Here is a 13,276-nt window from a genome sequence, read left to right on the forward strand (position 1 = left end):
TCCCTCACCCCCTCTCCATCTCCCCCTCATCCCCTCTCCCCTTCATCCCCTCTCCACCTCCCGTCTCCCCCTCCACCTCGCGCTCCCCCTCACCCCCTCCCGTCTCCCCCTCATCCCCTCTCCACCTCCCGTCTCTCCCGCACCCCCACTCCATCTCCCCTTCTCCATCTCCCCTTCACCCCCTCTCCATCTCCCCTTCACCTCCTCTCCATCTCCCCTTCACCCCCTCTCCATCTCCCCTTCACCCCCTCTCCATCTCCCCTTCACCCCCTCTCCATCTCCCCCTTCACCCCCTCTCCATCTCCCCTTCACCCCCTCTCCATCTCCCTTCACCCCCTCTCCATCTCCCCCTCACCCCCTCTCCATCTCCCCCTCACCCCCTCTCCACCACCCTCCAACTCTCTCCTCCCCCCTCCGCCCCTCTCTCTCTTCCACCTCCCCCCTCCCCGCAGGGGCGCGGGTTCCAAGGGCCGCCGGCTGCAATCTGCGACCTCGCCCCCGGGGCCGACCGTCCTTGACATTGCCGGCCCCAGAGAGTGAATGTTGGGCCAGGATGGTCGACCGTGGGGTGCGTCGCGGTGAAGCCCAATCCTAGCTCTTACCCGGACATCGGCTCGATCTTTTCCGAGGGGAGGCGCTGGACATTGGTCGGGAGCGAGAGCCCCCCGCCCCCCCTCACCAACCCCCCCACCATCCCAATCCAGGGGCTCCGAAGCAAATAGTAACAGCCGGAAGCTAACTCGGCAGAGAGTGGTGCTGGAAGCTGTTGCTCCTGTGTTTGGGGCTCAGTGCAACACCGGGCGGGGCATTTACCCACTGAGCTCTGGAAGGTTGTAGGGCTGGAGGAGGAAACACAGATAGGGAGGGGACCGAGGCCATGGTGAGATTTGAACAGGAGGAGAAACAGTGATGGCAATTAATCCAGACTTAATGTCAGCGGAGACCTCTGGGTTATTGGAGTCTCTGCACCTACAGAGGCACCATTCCTGGTTCTAACGCTGCCTGCTAGGCTCTGGGCACGGGACTTCCGCAGCCAGCCTCTCTTGCTCACCCTCTTCCTCGCTCCCTCTTGCTTTCTTCCCGTGCGCAGGTGCCGTACGATGGAGGAGAGGTTAAGGGCCCAGGAGCAGGAGGCAGAGGGACAGAAGAAGCAATACAGTGTGACGGTCGACCAGCTACGGATAGCGGTGCACAGCTTCGAGTCCGCACTCAAAACCGAGCGGCAGAACGCCTCTGAGGACAAGTGAGTATAGAAAGCCTGCAGACCCCAGAGTATAAACCCCTCGATTATATCCCAGCCTGTAACTCATTCCCGGGTATCTGTTATTCTATATATAAACCCCCCGAACCCCTCGATTAGATTCCAGCCTGTAACTCACTCCCGGGTATCTGTTATTCTATATATAAACCCCCTGAACCCCTCGATTAGATTCCAGTCTGTAACTCACTCCCGGGTATCTGTTATTCTATATATAAACCCCCCGAACCCCTCGATTAGATTCCAGCCTGTAACTCACTCCCGGGTATCTATTATTCTATATATAAACCCCCCGAACCCCTCGATTAGATTCCAGTCTGTAACTCACTCCCGGGTATCTGTTATTCTATATATAAATCCCCCGAACCCCTCGATTAGATTCCAGCCTGTAACTCACTCCCGGGTATCTGTTAATCTATATATAAACCCCACGAACCCCTCGATTAGATTCCAGTCTGTAACTCACTCCCGGGTATCTGTTATTCTATATATAAACCCCCCGAACCCCTCGATTAGATTCCAGCCTGTAACTCACTCCCGGGTATCTGTTAGTCTATATATAAACCACCCGAACCCCTCGATTAGATTCCAGTCTGTACCTCACTCCCGGGTATCTGTTATTCTATATATAAACCCCCCGAACCCCTCGATTAGATTCCAGCCTGTAACTCACTCCCGGGTATCTGTTAGTCTATATATAAACCCCCCGAACCCCTCGATTAGATTCCAGTCTGTAACTCACTCCCGGGTATCTGTTATTCTATATATAAACCCCCCGAACCCCTCGATTAGATTTCAGTCTACAACTCACTCCCGGGTATCTGTTATTCTATATATAAACCCCCCAAACCCCTCGATTATATCCCAGTCCACAACTCGCTCCCGGGTATCTGTTATTCTATATATAAACCCCCCGAACCCCTCGATTAGATTCCAGCCTGTAACTCACTCCTGGGTATCTGTTATTCTATATATAAACCCCCGAACCCCTCGATTAGATTCCAGTCTACAACTCACTCCCGGGTATCTGTTATTCTATATATAAACCCCCCCGAACCCCTCGATTAGATTCTAGCCTGTAACTGACTCCCGGTATCTGTTATTCTATATATAAACCCCCCGAACCCCTCGATTAGATTCCAGCCTGTAACTCACTCCCGGTATCTGTTATTCTATATATAAACCCCCCGAACCCCTCGATTAGATTCCAGCCTGTAACTCACTCCCGGGTATCTGTTATTCTATATATAAACCGCCCGAACCCCTCGATTAGATTCCAGCCTGTAACTCACTCCCGGGTATCTGTTATTCTATATATAAACCCCCCGAACCCCTCGATTAGATTCCAGTCTGTAACTCACTCCCGGGTATCTGTTATTCTATATATAAACCCCCCGAACCCCTCGATTAGATTCCAGTCTACAACTCACTCCCGGGTATCTGTTATTCTATATATAAACCCCCCCGAACCCCTCGATTATATCCCAGTCTACAACTCACTCCCGGGTATCTGTTATTCTATATATAAACCCCCCCGAACCCCTCGATTAGATTCCAGCCTGTAACTCACTCCCGGGTATCTGTTATTCTATATATAAACCCCCCGAACCCCTCGATTCGATTCCAGTCTGTAACTCACTCCCGGGTATCTGTTATTCTATATATAAACCCCCTGAACCCCTCGATTAGATTCCAGTCTACAACTCACTCCCGGGTATCTGTTATTCTATATATAAACCCCCCCCGAACCCCTCGATTATATCCCAGTCCACAACTCGCTCCCGGGTATCTGTTATTCTATATATAAAACCCCCGAACCCCTCGATTAGATTTCAGCCTGTAACTCACTCCTGGGTATCTGTTATTCTATACATAAACCCCCCCGAACCCCTCGATTATATCCCAGTCTATAACTCACTCCCGGGTATCTGTTATTCTATATATAAACCCCCCCCCCGAACCCCTCGATTAGATTCCAGCCTGTAACTCACTCCCGGGTATCTGTTATTCTATATATAAACCCCCCCGAACCCCTCGATTAGATTCCAGCCTGTAACTCACTCCCGGGTATCTGTTATTCTATATATAAACCGCCCGAACCCCTCGATTAGATTCCAGCCTGTAACTCACTCCCGGGTATCTGTTATTCTATATCTAAACCCCCCGAACCCCTCGATTAGATTCCAGTCTGTAACTCACTCCCGGGTATCTGTTATTCTATACATAAACCCCCCGAACCCCTCGATTAGATTCCAGTCTACAACTCACTCCCGGGTATCTGTTATTCTATATATAAACCCCCCCGAACCCCTCGATTATATCCCAGTCTACAACTCACTCCCGGGTATCTGTTATTCTATATATAAACCCCCCCGAACCCCTCGATTAGATTCCAGCCTGTAACTCACTCCCGGTATCTGTTATTCTATATATAAACCCCCCGAACCCCTCGATTAGATTCCAGCCTGTAACTCACTCCCGGGTATCTGTTATTCTATATATAAACCCCCCGAACCCCTCGATTAGATTCCAGTCTGTAACTCACTCCCGGGTATCTGTTATTCTATATATAAACCCCCCGAACCCCTCGATTAGATTCCAGTCTACAACTCACTCCCGGGTATCTGTTATTCTATATATAAACCCCCCCCGAACCCCTCGATTATATCCCAGTCCACAACTCGCTCCCGGGTATCTGTTATTCTATATATAAAACCCCCGAACCCCTCGATTAGATTTCAGCCTGTAACTCACTCCTGGGTATCTGTTATTCTATATATAAACCCCCCCGAACCCCTCGATTATATCCCAGTCTATAACTCACTCCCGGGTATCTGTTATTCTATATATAAACCCCCCCCCCGAACCCCTCGATTAGATTCCAGCCTGTAACTCACTCCCGGGTATCTGTTATTCTATATATAAACCCCCCGAACCCCTCAATTAGATTCCAGCCTGTAACTCACTCCCGGGTATCTGTTATTCTATATATAAACCCCCCGAACCCTTCGATTAGATTCCAGCCTGTAACTCACTCCCGGGTATCTGTTATTCTATATATAAACCCCCCGAACCCCTCGATTAGATTCCAGTCTGTAACTCACTCCCGGGTATCTGTTATTCTATATATAAACCCCCCGAACCCCTCGATTAGATTCCAGTCTGTAACTCACTCCCGGGTATCTGTTATTCTATATATAAACCCCCCAAACCCCTCGATTAGATTCCAGTCTGTAACTCACTCCCGGGTATCTGTTATTCTATATATAAACCCCCCGAACCCCTCGATTAGATTCCAGTCTGTAACTCACTCCCGGGTATCTGTTATTCTATATATAAACCCCCCGAACCCCTCGATTAGATTCCAGTCTGTAACTCACTCCCGGGTATCTGTTATTCTATATATAAACCCCCCGAACCCCTCGATTAGATTCCAGTCTGTAACTCACTCCCGGGTATCTGTTATTCTATATATAAACCCCCCCGAACCCTTCGATTAGATTCCAGCCTGTAACTCACTCCCGGGTATCTGTTATTCTATATATAAACCCCCCCGAACCCCTCGATTAGATTCCAGTCTGTAACTCACTCCCGGGTATCTGTTATTCTATATATAAACCCCCCGAACCCCTCGATTAGATTCCAGTCTGTAACTCACTCCCGGGTATCTGTTATTCTATATATAAACCCCCCCCCCGAACCCCTCGATTAGATTCCAGCCTGTAACTCACTCCCGGGTATCTGTTATTCTATATATAAACCCCCCGAACCCTTCGATTAGATTCCAGCCTGTAACTCACTCCCGGGTATCTGTTATTCTATATATAAACCCCCCGAACCCCTCGATTAGATTCCAGTCTGTAACTCACTCCCGGGTATCTGTTATTCTATATATAAACCCCCCGAACCCCTCGATTCGATTCCAGCCTGGAACTCACTCCCGGGTATCTGTTATTCGATATATAAACCCCCCGAACCCCTCGATTAGATTCCAGTCTGTAACTCACTCCCGGGTATCTGTTATTCTATATATAAACCCCCCGAACCCCTCGATTAGATTCCAGTCTGTAACTCACTCCCGGGTATCTGTTATTCTATATATAAACCCCCCGAACCCCTCGATTAGATTCCAGTCTGTAACTCACTCCTGGGTATCTGTTATTCTATATATAAACCCCCCCGAACCCCTCGATTAGATTCCAGCCTGTAACTCACTCCCGGGTATCTGTTAATCTGTGTGTGGTATTTTGTATGTGGAAATATGAAGTGTTGGAGACGGATTACTGTTCTCTCTCTCTCTTTCTTGCTCTGGTCTGCAGGCGGAAGCTGGCACAATTACAGGCAGCCTATCATCAGCTCTTTGTCGATTATGATCTCCTGATGAAGAGTCTGGATGATAAGAAGAATGGAGTGAGTGTGAAGGAAGCAGCTTCACGTTTATACACAGCAGACTCGTCCCCTCTTTCCCTCGCTCTGAAGCGCGGGGACCGTTGTGTCGTCAGATGTGGCGGGCCATTATGCGCACAGCAAGATCCCAGAAACTGCAGTGACCTGGCCAGTTTTTGGTTGAGGGAGGAATTCTGGCCCCAGGACTGACCGGGAGATACTCTCCCTGCTATTCCAATAGGGATCGCGTGGAATCAGGCCGGCAAACTGGCCACTACACCTCAGGAAGGTTATATCGGCCGTGGAGTGGGTGCAGTGCAGATTCACCAGAATGATACCGGGGCTAAAAGGGTTAAATTCCGAGGGCAGGTTGCACAGACTCGGCTTGTATTCCCTCGAGTGTGGAAGATTAAGGGGTGATCTAATCGAGGGGTTTAAGATGATTAAAGGATTCGATAGGGTCGATGGAGAGAAACTATTTCCTCTGGTGGGGGGAGTCCAGAACAAGGGGGCAGAACCTTAAAATTAGAGCCAGGCCGTTCAGGGGTGATGTCGGGAAGCATTTCTTCACACAAAGGGGAGTGGGAATCTGGAACTCTCTCCCCCCAAAAGGCTGTGGATGCTGGGGGTCAATTGGAGCTTTCAAAACTGAGATCGATAGATTTTTGTTGGGTCAGGGTATCGAGTGATATGGAGCAAAGGCGGGTAAATGGAGTTAAGGTAAAGATCAGCCATGATCCAATTGAATGGCGGAAGAGGCTCGAGGGGCTGAATGGCCTCCTCCTGCTCCTAATGTAACAGGCTCGAGGGGCTGAATGGCCTCCTCCTGCTCCTAATGCTTGGCGTATCGTCTTATCCGAAGGATGGCCCCTCTGACAGTGCAGCACTCTCTCTGTACTGCGCCGGGGAGTGTTGGCCCCGATATGCAGGGGTCCAAAACACAAGTGCCTTGACTCGGAGGTGCAAGTTATACTGACTGAGCCAAGCAGCCCAAAGTGTGGCCAAGTAGGTGCGGGTGTGTTCGGACATTGTTGCTGGTGTTGTAACGAGCAGGGAGACTGCTTGGCACTGTGACCCCCTCCCTCCCCACCAATAACGACAATTGCGTCCTCTGTGTGTATTTTCTCTGGGCAGGGACAGGTGGAGGAGGTCCTGCAGCAGCTGAGAGAGGCTGAGGACGCCTTAGTGATGAAACAGGAGCTGATCGACAAGCTGAAGGAAAATACGGAGAGGTTGAAGGCGGAGCTCGAGACCATCCCGGTCCTCAACGCGCAGGTACGTGAGGCCGGGTCGGAGACGCTGCGGGTCGGGGACCCTTCCGGTAGCCGCATATAGATTTTAAATTCATATAGTTTCCCCCTCCATCCTCTCCCGGAGACACCGACTCTCGCTAGTGCACGATTCTACTGGTGCCTCACTCCGGTAACTCCCCCATTATTCACGTGAGAGCCAGAAACGGTGTCAGCGTGGGGGGGGGCCTCACAGCCAAGCCCGGTTTTGATAGAGTAAATAAGGAGAAACCGTTTCCAGTGGCAGGAGGGTCGGTAACCAGAGGACACAGGTTTAAGGCGATTGGTGAAAGAACCAGAGGGGGGAGATGAGGAGAATGTTTTTTTACGCAGCGAGTTGTTCTGATCTGGAATTCGCTGCCTGAAAGGGCGGTGGAAGCAGATTCAATCATAACTTTCAAAACGGAATTGGAAAAAAGGGGAAAAATTTGCAGGGCTACGGGGAAATATTTTGTGCGTCTTTGCTTCTCCGCGAGATTCCGTGTGACGTGCCGGCCCGTTGCGGCAGGTCGAAGGTGGCGGGCACTTTTGTTTTTTTTTTGAAAAAAAAACCCAAAACAAGATGATTGCGTTTTGCAGGCGGAGGTTTTCAAGGCTGACTTTCTGGCCGAGCGGTCAGCCCGGGAGAAGCTGCACGAGCAGAAGGAGCTGCAGCATGAACGGCTGCTGGCATTGCAGCTGGAGTACGACAAGCTGCGGAGTGAGCACGAGGAGGCCACACGGTACGAGAGCTTTATCAAAATCCCAAATCCCCAACGTAGTAATACAGTGAAACCTGTACGTTGTGGTCTGTTTTTGTTTGCGGGTGTCCTTATTTTCAAAATGGCCATTGTACGTCCACGATGGAGGTCGTTAAAATCATGAAAGGGTTTGATAGGGTCGACGTAGAGATGTTTCCGCTTGTGGGGGGGAAGAGTCCCAAAAACTAGGGGCCATAAATATAAGATAGTCAGTAATAAATCCATTGGGAATTCAGGAGAAACTTCTTTACCCAGAGAGTGGTGAGAATGTGGAGCTCGCTCCCACAGGGAGTGGTTGAGGGGAATCGCATGGATGGATTTAAGGGGGAAGCTGGATAAACACATGAGGGAGAAAGGAATAGAAGGATAGGCTGATAGGGTGAGATGGAGTTGGGAGGGAGGAGGCTCGTGTGGAGCATAAACACCGGCACAGACTTGTTGGGCCGAATGGCCTGTTTCTGTGCTGTAAAATTCTATCTACTGTTTAAAAAATGTCAGTAGAATGGGGAGCTCTTTATCCATAGCGGCAGAGAAACCGCTCTATCCCTGGGACAGCATTCGATCCCAGAGATGGAGCCGTTTCTCTGCCCCGCGCACACTCAGCAAAGAGCTCCCCATTCCACACGAGCCGTTTCTTGCATAAAACCCCGGTGCTGACCGGCATGCAGTGATCTCACGAGGATTTGGGAGGTTGAGGGGGGGGGGGGGCAGAAAGGAGCTGCAAGGGCAAGGAGCCAGTGAACCCGACTCGGTGAAAATTCCAGATACAGCAGCTTTGCAACAGACTGTAAAAGGTGCTCGGTGCGTTGAAGGCTGCCTGCAGTTCGGAATTTGTGAGCGTCCGTTGTTCCAGTGTGTGCCTCTTGTATATTTTACCCTGTAAGTTCTCTCAATAAGTGGCTGATTTTTGCAGGGGTCCGTTTTCTGGGAGTGTCCATTTTTACAGGTTTCACCGTATAATATAAATTGGTGTTATCTGCAGTCAGTATTATCTGGAGACAATATTTTTTTTTAAATATACGAAATGGTGACAGAATTAGGAGCCTCACTCCACGGCGCCACCCCACTGGTCAGAGCCTGCAACTGCACCGTGACAGGCAACTGTTTACATACAGGATTTCCATTGTAAGTGGAAGCCCTCACTTTGAACGTACAGCAGTGGCTCATTGGGTTGCACGCTCACCTCGGAGTCACAAGGTTTGAAACCCGCTCCAGAGACTTGAGCACAGGAATGTAGGCCGACAGTCCCCAGTGCAGTGCTGAGGGAGTGCTGCACTGTCGAGGCGCAGTGCTGAGGGAGTGCTGCACTGTCGAGGTGCAGTGCTGAGGGAGTGCTGCACTGTCGAGGTGCAGTGCTGAGGGAGTGCTGCACTGTCGAGGCGCAGTGCTGAGGGAGTGCTGCACTGATGTCTTTCGGATGAGTCATTAATCCCGAGGCCCCGCCTGCCCTTTCGCGTGGATGTAAAAGATCCCATGGCCATGATTGGAAGAGCAGGGGAGTTCTCCCCGGTGTCCTGAGTCAATATTTATTCCTCAACCAACCAACACCACTAAAAAAAAACAGATGATCTGGTCACTATCACATTGCTGTTTGTGGGATCTTGCTGTGCGCAAATTGGCTGCTGCGTTTCCTACAACAGTGACCACACTTCGAATCTACTTCATTGGCTGTAAAGAGCTTTAGCATGTCCTGAGGTGGTGAAAGGCACTGTAGAAATGCAAGATCTTTCCTTTTTCCCTCAGTCTCTCTCTTGTGTCTGACAAATTTGCTTGAGTTCTTTGAGGACATAACGTACAGGGTGGATAAAGGGGAACCAGTGGACGTAGTGTATTTAGACTTCCAGAGGCATTCGACAAGGTGCCACATAAAAGATTATTGCTCAAGATAAAGAATCAATGGATTGGGGGTAATATTCTGGCATGGGTGGAGGATTGGTTATCTAACAGGAAGCAGAGAGTTGGGATAAATGGTACATTATCGGACTGGCAACCAGTAGCCAGTGGTGTTCCGCAGGGGTCGGTGCTGGGTCCCCAACTCTTTACAATCTATATTAACGATTTGGAGGAGGGGACCGAGTGTAACGTATCAAAGTTTGCAGATGATACAAAGATGGGAGGGAAAGTAGAGAGTGAGGAGGACATAAAAAACCTACAAGGGGATATAGACAGGCTGGGTGAGTGGGTGGAGATTTGGCAGATGCAATACAATATTGGAAAATGTGAGGTTATGCACTTTGGCAGGAAAAATCAGAGAGCAAGTTATTATCTTAATGGCGAGAAACTGGAAAGTACTGCAGTACAAAGGGATCTGGGGGTCCTAGTGCAAGAAAATCAAAAAGTTAGTATGCAGGTGCAGCAGGTGATCAAGAAGGCCAATGGAACGTTGGCTTTTATTGCTAGGGGGACAGAATATAAAAACAGGGAGGTATTGCTGCAGTTATATAAGGTATTGGTGAGACTGCACCTGGAATACTGCATACAGTTTTGGTCTCCATACTTAAGAAAAGACATACTTGCTCTCGAGGCAGTACAAAGAAGGTTCACTCGGTTAATCCCGGGGATGAGGGGGCGGACATATGAGGAGAGGTTGAGTAGATTGGGACTCTACTCATTGGAGTTCAGAAGAATGAGAGGCGATCTTATTGAAACATATAAGATTGTGAAGGGGCTTGATCGGGTGGATGCGGTGAGGATGTTCCCAAGGATGGGTGAAACTAGAACTAGGGGGCATAATCTTAGAATGAGGGGCTGCTCTTTCAAAACTGAGATGAGGAGAAACTTCTTCACTCAGAGGGTAGTAGCTCTGTGGAATTTGCTGCCCCAGGAAGCTGTGGAAGTTACATCATTAAATAAATTTAAAACAGAAATAGACAGTTTCCTAGAAGTAAAGGGAATTAGGGGTCACGGGGAGCAGGCAGGAAATTGGACATGAATTTAGATTTGAGGTTAGGATCAGATCAGCCATGATCTTATTAAATGGCGGAGCAGGCTCGAGGGGCCGATTGGCCTACTCCTGCTCCTATTTCTTATGTTCTTAACTGTCGGGTCTGTAGTCTCTGCTCATCGCGCACACTTTTGACGGTATGCCTTGCTAGCGAACAATCTGTTTTTTTTGCTGTTTAAGGGCTCATATCGAGGAACTGCAACGTCGGCACAGTGACAGTCTACGAGCACCAATACCCGGCCAAGGTGAGTGCGCCCTCTGCATCGCGACCCAATCCCTTGATGAGCGGAGGGATAAGGGATGAATTTGCATCTCTGGTTCCTGTTACTTGGTTACAGCTTTGCAATCCCCCCCACCCCCGTACGGTGCTAAGTCACACAAAGCAGAAGGAAACAGGTTCCATCTCTGGTCCAGGCCGATCTCAGCTGAGGGAGGGAGTAGGGGCTGGTACAATTGGGTTGGGTTGGGGAGGGAGGGAGTGAATCACACAAGGATCCTGCTCCTGATCACTAGCTCCTACTGAAAGGTGCTGGCGGCTGTCTGGTTAAGGACTGGGCTCGGCTGTGATGACCCCCATAGTCAAACGTCCCTTTGACACGCAGGAGAAGAGTGGCCGAGTGCCCGTAGAACCCGCACGCCTGCGGGAGTCTGCGCCTTTAGGCGGAGGGGGAAGGAAAATTTTGCAATGCTGAGGGAGCGCTGCACTGTCGGAGGGGCAGCACTGAGGGAGCGCTGCACTGTCGGAGGGGCCGCCTTTCGGATGAGATGTTAAACCGAGGCCCCGTCTGCTCTCTTGGGTGGACGTAAAAGATCCCACGGCCACCACTGGAAGAAGAGCAGGGGGAAAGTTCTCCTCAGCGTCCTGGGGCCAATATTTATCCCTCAACCAAACATCACTGAAAACAGATCACATTGCTGTTTGTGGGATCTTGCTGTGTGCAAATTGGCTGCGGTGTTTCCTACATTACAACAGTGGCCACACTTATATATAAAAACAGTACATTGGCTGTAAAGTGCTTTGTGGTGTCTTGAGGTGGTGAAAGGCACTTTATAAATGGGACTTCTCTCTTTATCTTTGCCCTCCCCTACTTCCTCCAGGTAATTATTTCCAGAGCGGAAGCACTATCCCGTTCAACGCTCCCGCTGACCCCTCTCGCCGACGAAGCCTCCCCGACGAGCAACCAGACTTCCGCTGCCCCAAGTGTCAGTACTTGGCGCCTGACATGGACACGCTGCAGATTCACGTCATGGACTGCATCCAGTGAAGGGGCTTGAGGCACCAATCTCCCCCAACCCGGAGAGAGCGAGCGCTGAACAAGTGCTGCATTTTAAGTTTCGTTACCAAATGTTTTTTTTTAAAAAAGAAGAGTGAGAAATGGAAGGATGCAAGGCTTCAGGATCGAAGGCATGGTCCCTCCTCTGTTACATTAAGCAACAATATCGCAGCATTTGCGGGGGCGGGGAGGGAAAAAGGGAGAATACCTCGGGTGGCAACTCACCCCCTCTCTGCCCCCTTGACGTGACAATGGCACAGCTCCGTCGACAAAGAAAACACCTCTCTTCCTTCTTCTAGGCTGCCCGTGTCTTGATTCCGAACTGAAACGTCTTCCTTTTTAATTTCTGCTTTCGTTGTACTATCCCAACTAATCATCATCATCACCCCCACCCCGCACCGGCTCTCGCTGGGGTTTGAGTCCCAGGGGTGCTGGCTGGCTTTCCGGTATCTCACCCCGAGTACCCGTTCTTCACGATCCCATCACCCGGGCCGGGGGGGAAATCGCTGGTACAGCCCCGCGTCCCGGTCGCCCTGGGGGGGGGGGGGCGGAACCGCGGGCACAGCCCCCCGTTGCCCTGTGGGGGGGGAACCGCGGGCACAGCCCCCCGTCCCGTCGCCCTGTGGGGGGGGGGGGGGGAACCGCGGGCACAGCCCCCCGTCCCGTCACCCTGTGGGGGGGGGGGTGGGGGGGGAACCGTGGGCACAGCCCCCTGTCCCATCGCCCTGCAGCATTCCCAACAGTGACCCCTGAGAAACTGAATAAAAGAGGCTGTAGGGAGTGTTCCAGAACGCAGCATCCAATCTGATTCGTGAAGGGTCAGCTGGTTTTATAAAGACCTGGTCTTGTGACAGCCTCTCTCAGGAGGGTGCGCGTGCCCTTAAAGAACAGATGCTGTTTAAGTGCTTGGGTACAGGGAGGTGGCATTGTGTGAAGCAGACAGCATCCCACATTAGCTGTGGGGATACCACAGCACCGGCCTCCTCAGTCTGTGCTGAAAAGGGTCTCGGTGAAAGGGGCACAGTGCTTTGGATGATTCCTCCCTCACCCAGGGAACTGACGCCAGCCGTAGCATCCCCAATTGGGATCAGTTCACCCAGCACCCACCGAGGATCCAAACTGGGTTATTCTGAGCTGTGAGATTCAGCCGGGCTATCGGGGTGGGGGTGGGGATACTAATGTCCATTACTGTAACACACTGTGAAACCCAGGCTCCCTTGTCCTCACACTGTCCCCTACGATGCAATCGTCCCTTCGGTCGATGAATAGTTTCTGTTCAACAACTGAAACGTGAATCGCTCTGCAATTCTAGTACTGATTTATCCAAACCAGCAATAGAACTACTGAACATATATTCTTTTAATAAATTGATCTGAAGTATCTCT

At 50.7% G+C, this 13,276-nt stretch overlaps 1 protein-coding gene across 1 annotated transcript in view; it reads left to right on the forward strand.

Annotated features, from left to right (window-relative positions):
- The window catches only part of LOC137306832 (NF-kappa-B essential modulator-like), a 13,866-nt gene extending 595 nt beyond the window's left edge, over nt 1-13,271 (forward strand). The window contains exons 2-7 of the mRNA XM_067976231.1: nt 1,010-1,243; nt 5,578-5,668; nt 6,779-6,919; nt 7,513-7,655; nt 10,798-10,862; nt 11,716-13,271. Coding sequence (XP_067832332.1) covers nt 1,010-1,243; nt 5,578-5,668; nt 6,779-6,919; nt 7,513-7,655; nt 10,798-10,862; nt 11,716-11,882 — 841 coding nt within the window. The 3' untranslated portion in view covers nt 11,883-13,271. The remainder of the gene's footprint in view (nt 1-1,009; nt 1,244-5,577; nt 5,669-6,778; nt 6,920-7,512; nt 7,656-10,797; nt 10,863-11,715) is intronic.
- Nucleotides 13,272-13,276: the final 5 nt, after the last annotated feature.

The sequence above is a fragment of the Heptranchias perlo genome, chromosome 45 (assembly GCF_035084215.1).
Source record: "Heptranchias perlo isolate sHepPer1 chromosome 45, sHepPer1.hap1, whole genome shotgun sequence".
NCBI lineage: Eukaryota > Metazoa > Chordata > Chondrichthyes > Hexanchiformes > Hexanchidae > Heptranchias > Heptranchias perlo.